General features: G+C 45.1%; 2 protein-coding genes across 2 annotated transcripts; both read right to left on the bottom strand.

Moving 5' to 3' along the window:
* Window positions 1–3,316: 3,316 nt before the first annotated feature.
* FOXG_17633 (uncharacterized protein) lies at window positions 3,317–3,688 on the bottom strand (the record flags this gene model as incomplete). Its single annotated transcript, XM_018397640.1, has 1 exon — window positions 3,317–3,688. The coding sequence occupies one exon, from the start codon at window positions 3,686–3,688 to the stop codon at window positions 3,317–3,319; it is 372 nt and encodes a 123-aa protein (XP_018258717.1).
* Window positions 3,689–6,545: 2,857 nt separating this feature from the next.
* On the bottom strand, window positions 6,546–6,785 carry FOXG_22894 (uncharacterized protein; the record flags this gene model as incomplete). The annotated part of the gene is made up of 2 exons (XM_018403314.1): window positions 6,546–6,664; window positions 6,722–6,785. The coding sequence occupies 2 exons, from the start codon at window positions 6,783–6,785 to the stop codon at window positions 6,546–6,548; spliced, it is 183 nt and encodes a 60-aa protein (XP_018258716.1).
* Window positions 6,786–7,070: the final 285 nt, after the last annotated feature.

Genomic DNA, 7,070 nt, shown 5'->3' with positions numbered 1-7,070 from the left:
TCGTTAAGGCGATTATCATTAACATAGAGTCTTCTGCGACTAGGCTAACGAACTATCTGGAAATTTGTAATAAAAAAGGTCATGGGATGAATTTGCGGTTTCTGGATGAAGTTTGGTTATTGAAAAGGTAATAGACAGTCAGTGTATCATCCAAGCAAGCCTAGCGTGCCAGTGATGGAAATGGAGAGCTCGAGTTGCAGAAGGATGATCGAGTCAGAGATATATTTAACCGCGGAGATTGCTCAAGAACTCGTCTGATTTAGCAATCAACGACTTTGAAGAGGGAAGGCGAAGAGCGTCGCCTAGAACATCTTTTTGCAATGCGCAAAGCCAATGGTCCGCCCCAGACGAAGGACACTGAGACTGCTACGATAAACAGCTGAAGCGTTAATCTAACCAGACGTTCGGCATGAATAGTCGTATGGGGACAATTAATGATAACAACCGCCGTGACGATTTGATTGGAGTATCGTGCGCAGTGCTTTGCAAAACGTATGAGCACGGAAAAAGATGTGAGGACCAGGAGAAATGCCGATCATCGCCAGAAGCAGAGACTGGGTGGTACGAGACATCGATTGATGGGATTGTGGAGTTAAAGCCGACGGTAATCCCAGAGCCAGGGCCCCTGGAGTGGAGCGATCCACTTTACAGGAGCATAAATCCAAAAGAAATATTAGGGGATAATTACTATTAATAAGCGTCAGCAGCGGTAGCGAGGGGCAACTAGAAATTTCACGGGCAGTTCGACATTGCTGGGATGTTCACAGGAAATATCCGAGGTGCTCTGATAGGATGGTGAGGTTCTAGACCGCCATAGATGTGGTACTAGGGTCCATCGGAGCAAATCCGCCGGTAATGGGGTAACATTCTATCGTAACTGACCCACCGAATTGAATCACTTGTCTGTCACCCAAAGCCACATAGCTCCACCTTTTCAGACAATCTAACCAGTCCTGACCGACGTTTGAGTTCATATCTACGCTAAAAAAGCATGGCTGAAGGTCTAGAACCACATATCAAGGGAAACATCATGATACACTACAGCATGTAGTTTGACAGCAACAATTAGCCAAGCATGCAGCTTGAAAACGGAAAACTAGAGTCAACTATCCCTTTGCCTGGCATAAGTCTCCGCAACCGTCAACTGAAAGGACCTCGACCAATAAAAAGGGGCTACCAAGTGAGGCTTTAATATGGGAGGAGAATGCTAATCTGTGACGAGTTAGTTCCCACTTGTAGACAAGCCAAGCCGTGTTGGGTTTATTGTTAGTAGATTGTGTAGGGCGTAGTGCTGAGCGGTGTGAAGTGTCACATCTCTTAATGGTAGATTCGATACGTAATCACAGTGGAAGCTTTGGCCACGAATATACTCTTAGAGATTTATCGTTATCCTTTCCTCTAGTAACTACCTGAACTTGGCTTAACGTGATGGTGGGCAGTGTGCTGCCACAGGAGCTGAGCGAGTTGCTCCGCCATGACACAGCTTCTGCTATCTTTTGAATGAAACCTTGCTATTCAACTGTTCAACTCTCGAGATCACATTATTGCGCTGCTCGGGCTCACTTTTGATAGTGGTAGTTCTGACTGCAAACTGTTCGTCGACTATAACATTTCAAGCACTGAACTGTACCGGCGATTCGCTAGATTTTACGTCAGAGATAGCAAGAGCCTCACAAAACTATGGTCTTTATTAACGACATATCGCCAGACCACCACGGGGCAATGGAGTCATAGGTACCCCAAATAAAACACGCACCAAAGAGTCTCCATGCAGTCGGTTCCAGGCCTTGGTGTACTAAGCTGGGCCATTTTACATACAGCTCATGAGTCCTCACTGCAAGCTACGGTCGATGAACAAGCCGGCTATCGAGGAATCTGTGGCTAGATTCTTGATGTCAACGACTCGATGGGAATGGCGCCCACCATTAACCTTGCCAAATTATGTGAGCAACCAGATCCCTGACTGCCTTCTCCAAGGAGTGTTCTTGCTGGTTTGCGTGTCTCCATCTTGTAAGGAAACGAGGTCGATTTTGAATGGTTTTTAGTTTTTAGTTGGCTCCATGACGAGGGGGGGTGGACTGGAGGCAGCTTCTTATACCTTTGGGAATGTATTTAGAGTTATATTGTCTGCATGTAATTTGAACAGACGATAAGCTGAAAAGCCTACCTTGGACAATTGTGTAGGCAGTTGGTATGCTGCCTGAAATGTGTTTTGAGAAGTGTTATTTAGAGTTGATCCTGCCCATAAGCTGATGCAAACCGCGCGCCCTACTTCAAGAAGGCTTTGCGAAAGCAGACAGACATCAGGACATTTCTCTTTGCGATTCAAGAGGAGGAAAATGAGGCAAGACGTATCCCGACGAATGACATATTGTCCAGCGAGAGGTCCACGTTGACTAGCCAGATTCATAGACAATTCCGAGGATTACCTAAAATAAAAGGCATGACTAGTATATACATACACACTCGTTTGTTTCTTGAAAATTCCAATATGGTAACTTGCGAGCCTCTAAAAGTCTGTTATCCTAGATAAATATCTCCTTAGTTCATGTTAAGTTGACATCTTTAAAATACTTTCAAGCCGTGCTGTTCCTGGGCAACATGACCGGCACCAATTCTGCAACATTCGACCTTGAAAAGAGCACACCGTCCCTACAAGGCAAAACCATTCTCATCGCAGGAGGCGACAGTGGAATTGGAAGTAAATAACTTGTTATTTGGCTTTGCTTTCTTCCTTATAAACATTCCTATCGGTAAAACGTAGATAACGCTAATGTCGCTATTACCGATATCTAACGACAGGCACCTAACGCCTAAATCCGTACCGTTTAACTAGACCTTGCATTATTCCTATCTATTAGTACTGCAACTGCTACTTGAATTGCGCAGATAGAGGGTATTAATCTTCTCTTTCTTAATTCGGAGTTATAGAAGTGTCACCTGGTTACCAAAGATAATTCTAAATACCAACTTAGGATAAACTATCTCAGGAATACTCTATTTGCTAAGCTTTTACTGTCGGTTATTATTTAAACGGCCGAGCCTGAGAGGGGTGCAGTGTCCACTTGCCACTTAGTATAACATAGTCAGCTTGCTTACACCATAACGTTGCTCCAAGCTCTATTAAACTTTTATATATCAGCTTCTAACCTCTGAGAGTCTTGGAATTAATACTTCTGCGTAAAAAAAACTTGAAGCCAATGAGTTCCAAACTGAATTCTAATAATCATTCAATTATGCTATTGTATTGGCGAATTCCTCTAATGTCCTAATTTGCTGGGATGCGAATACTCCGCTATGGCCATCACCGACGACTTTATTCCAGAAGCTTTGCGCTGACCTCCTTATCTTTAGTATCAATCTCAGTGTCTGCTGTTCCATATTTCCCTAGCGACTTCTTCAACCATCTCATACCCCTGATACCGCAGACAGAATCGTCGAGTAACCCTCCTAGAGGCCGCAGTAGATGGCTGCGGGGTGATGCGATGGCGTCTACTAGGAAGCGGCGGCGTGTACAATGAGTGGCCTCACTTTCCTCTTTTGAACCGGAATCCCGCGGCACAGAGTCCTCGTGGTCCCCTTCTGATGTGGGCGTTGAAAGTCCCCTCCAGCCACCAACCACTCCACCTCTCGATTGATTCAGCGTCTCATAAGACTTCAGGAACCCAGGTAGGATCGAGTACTCCATGAGCTCAAGGACTATTTGGACGACATCATCCAACTCCGATGGATGTGGGGGCAATGCAGAAGAACGTAGCCCAAGAAGTCGAGCCCTAACTTCAGAGGGCAGGTTGACCTCACGATCTCCGTTAGGAAGGACATACGTGCCCAGAAGGTCTTCCCATAGTTCCTGCAGATAATCGTAATGACGTCTTAGATATTCCCAAGGGACTTTTTTATCCTCGACTATCTCTGCGTAACAAGCCCGGTATCTCGATGCATCTTGGATGAATTGAAGGTTTTCTAGGCAGTGATTTCTTGAAAGGTAGGCTATGAAATCATTCAATCTCGAAGGGTCCGAATTTAAATTAGACAAAGTCTCAGGTAATAACGCCATGATAAAATGTGTCTTTGGGATAAGGAACAGTTTGTGATCTAGTCCTTTGGAGCCTCAAGCCTTACCCTTCTTATATGTCAGATACTTTCTTCTCCCTCCATATACTCGAGATGATTTCGGCTGTTCTTTATTGGAGAACTACGTTCCAAACCCCGCATCTGTGGCTTTGGGGCAAAAGATCCAACCCGTTTTGATTGGATACTTGGCAACGCCCGCGTTAAGGCCCCAGTTTATATCAGTCTGTCAAAATTCTGTCAGTCCACTCTCAAAGGATTTCCTCCACGGGTCTTCGAAGCTAAATTTTTAAGCTTTCAGGAGATTACTGTGGCCAATACTCGTGGGGTCACTGGAAGCCACGATGTCGATTGAAAAATACGTCCGATAACCAACCAACACTTACGCGTATGTCACCACTACCACCACCACACCACCAACACGACCTATATTAACGCCCAATTAGCGGTCTCTCCAGCTTCAAAGGCCTAGATGCGTTCTACATGACAAAGGATTGTCTAGGTCGGGCCCACTTTATGATTCAGAGCGAAGGGAATTCCCATCAAGCCGAGACCCAAGATGCATGGCTCTGCAGGTCTTATAACCCGAAATATCCCGCAAGGAAACATAATTCTGTTTCATTCTATGAGGGAAATTTTCCAAGGGGGCAATTCTAAACCAAACTTTCTTTCCAAAATGGCCTGTTGCCTGCATGAAGGTTGCAGAGGCCGAATCTGACAAAGACGGCGGAGGCCTAACTATCGGGGGTATTACTGGCGCTGTGACTCTTACCATTGTAATCATTTGCATCCCTACTCTAGAATTATCACCAGAGACGCATAGCGTTTCCATAGGCAGAAACATGGGGCGAACATGCTAGACGGTGATTGGTCAAAAGTCAAAAACAAGAAACGCGGTGCGTTTCTGATGGTAATTCTTAGTTAGGCAGTAGGTTCAAATCCCTATTTTTATTAGCATGGCTGTATTTAGTATGAGTTTTCCACTGAATTCAGGCACGTTCCTGTCATAAATCCTTGACTAGGATAGGATAGGATAGGAAACGTCTGTTCTGATCAGCACCAATCTTCCTATACATGAAATAATGTAAATCTAACTCTACACCCGACGAATAATCAACCCTACTGTGTTCAAAGTGAGAGAATAAAACCAACTCTACTAGAGTTGGTTTAATCATTAGCTACTAGGCAGTTAAGGCGGTGAACGCGATGACCTCCTGTATCTATGCTTCACCTGATCTGTGCCGGGCTTGGTAGTCGCCTGGCAGAGTAGGCTCCAAACTAAGGTCCTCCAAGCTCAACCCTGCTACCGATATTTCCAGTCCTTCCGCGTCCAAAAAAAGACTCTTCTCCAGCTTACAAGGGTCCACGTTCTGCTTTTTGCTGTACTTAAATTGTAGTCTCGCCGGCACAATTCCCGGACCCATCCATGGTGCTACCTTATCATGATATGAATCAATGGGTTAACCTGGAACACTCGACACCGGAAGATGCTCCTCTTTCTTCTTTCATGGATCAACCAGATATGTTTGGCTTGGGCATGGACTCTATGCCCCAGGCCAACAATCACCTTTCGAGTATTGATTTCTCACCACCAACGGTAGAAGGGGATTTGCATTTCAATCACCCTTATCCGTGTCCCTTTGCTATTACAGCTTCTTCGTATGCACTGCTTTACTTTCCTGAAACCCAGCGTGAGATATATCCAGGAGATAGGTTGCCTTCTGGTTTACTGGATCTCGACTTCACTCTGTAGAGCGGAAGTCCCGAGTATAACCAGACAAGCGATCCTGTCCCCGATACATCTTGTCCGCCGTTTGTTGAAAGTAGAGCTACAAAAACACACTCATTTTGCAGTACTGTGTCTGATCCCCACCATTCTCCTAACAATATATCCGCGAGAGAGGGTCTAAGCTTAGGGACGACGGATGCTCAGAAGTTTAAAGAGTATCCTGTTACCCGATTGAAAAAGAATGACTTTATCGAGAATGGAAAGTTCCTTTGCAATAATGCGGACTATCAATAGACCTTTGACAAAAACCGTGAGAGGAAGTAAGCCACGGCAAGTTTCCGAGTTTGCTCTTGCTAATCAAGGCTGAAAGTAACCATCTTCGAACGCATGGAAAGCCCCTGGCCTGGCTGTCAGGTCAAAGGTTCATGGAGGAAATATTTCATTCGGCATTACGATATTCTTTACTCGCAAAAGATCATCCCATGCTTACAATGTCACGAGACTTTCACAAGACCTGACCACCTCAAGAGACATGTCGAAGAAACGCACAAGGGGAAAAGCAGAAAGCAGAAGTCTTAGCTACAAACTTTCGTTCAAAATGCATACCAAGATAACTATATGCCTCAATCGTCCAGTGATCTATCATTAGCAGCCTTGAGTAAACAACCCCTTCACTGATCGGGTTACCTGAAGTGCGAGGCAGGGATTATGATCTCCACTTTGGTTGATGCCCTCTCCAATCAAGTCAATAACCCAAACCTACACCTCCATCCGATTCCTCGTCACTCTCTGCAGACTCATTATCAGTGTTACCAACAGTCTCATCATCATTGAGATGCGCCAGTGAATCGGAATCTGTAACTTCTATAGTCGTCAGGATATATTTGGATGCAATGTGACGGTGGTTTTTAATGAACTGACCATCACTTTCTCCATCACCGCTCTCAAACACTTCTCCAACTTCAGAAATTGCGACAGATCCCATAGCCGCGGTGATGTTCGTTATCGAGTCTGGATGCCATGGGGTTGGTTGTTGTTGGGCAATAATCTGCTCCTCGACAAGGTTGCTCAGCTCTTTGCTAAGGTTTGCCAAAACACGGCGTTGATCTAGCCAGTACTCGCTCTCCACGCGCTCAGGTAGATCGATAGGACGCCAGTTGAGATATGTCTTTTGATGACATTCGGGCTCCACAAATCTACCAGGATGCCATTTGAAGTATAATTTGCAGCAGAAGCATGCAAGCTTGCTGCAGGCTATGTAACGATCAGA

Source organism: Fusarium oxysporum, genomic scaffold, assembly GCF_000149955.1.
Source record: "Fusarium oxysporum f. sp. lycopersici 4287 supercont2.61 genomic scaffold, whole genome shotgun sequence".
In the NCBI taxonomy this organism is placed as follows: domain Eukaryota; kingdom Fungi; phylum Ascomycota; class Sordariomycetes; order Hypocreales; family Nectriaceae; genus Fusarium; species Fusarium oxysporum.
The sequence above is the reverse complement of the archived record's forward strand: the minus strand, read 5'-3'. Positions and strand labels throughout refer to the sequence as shown.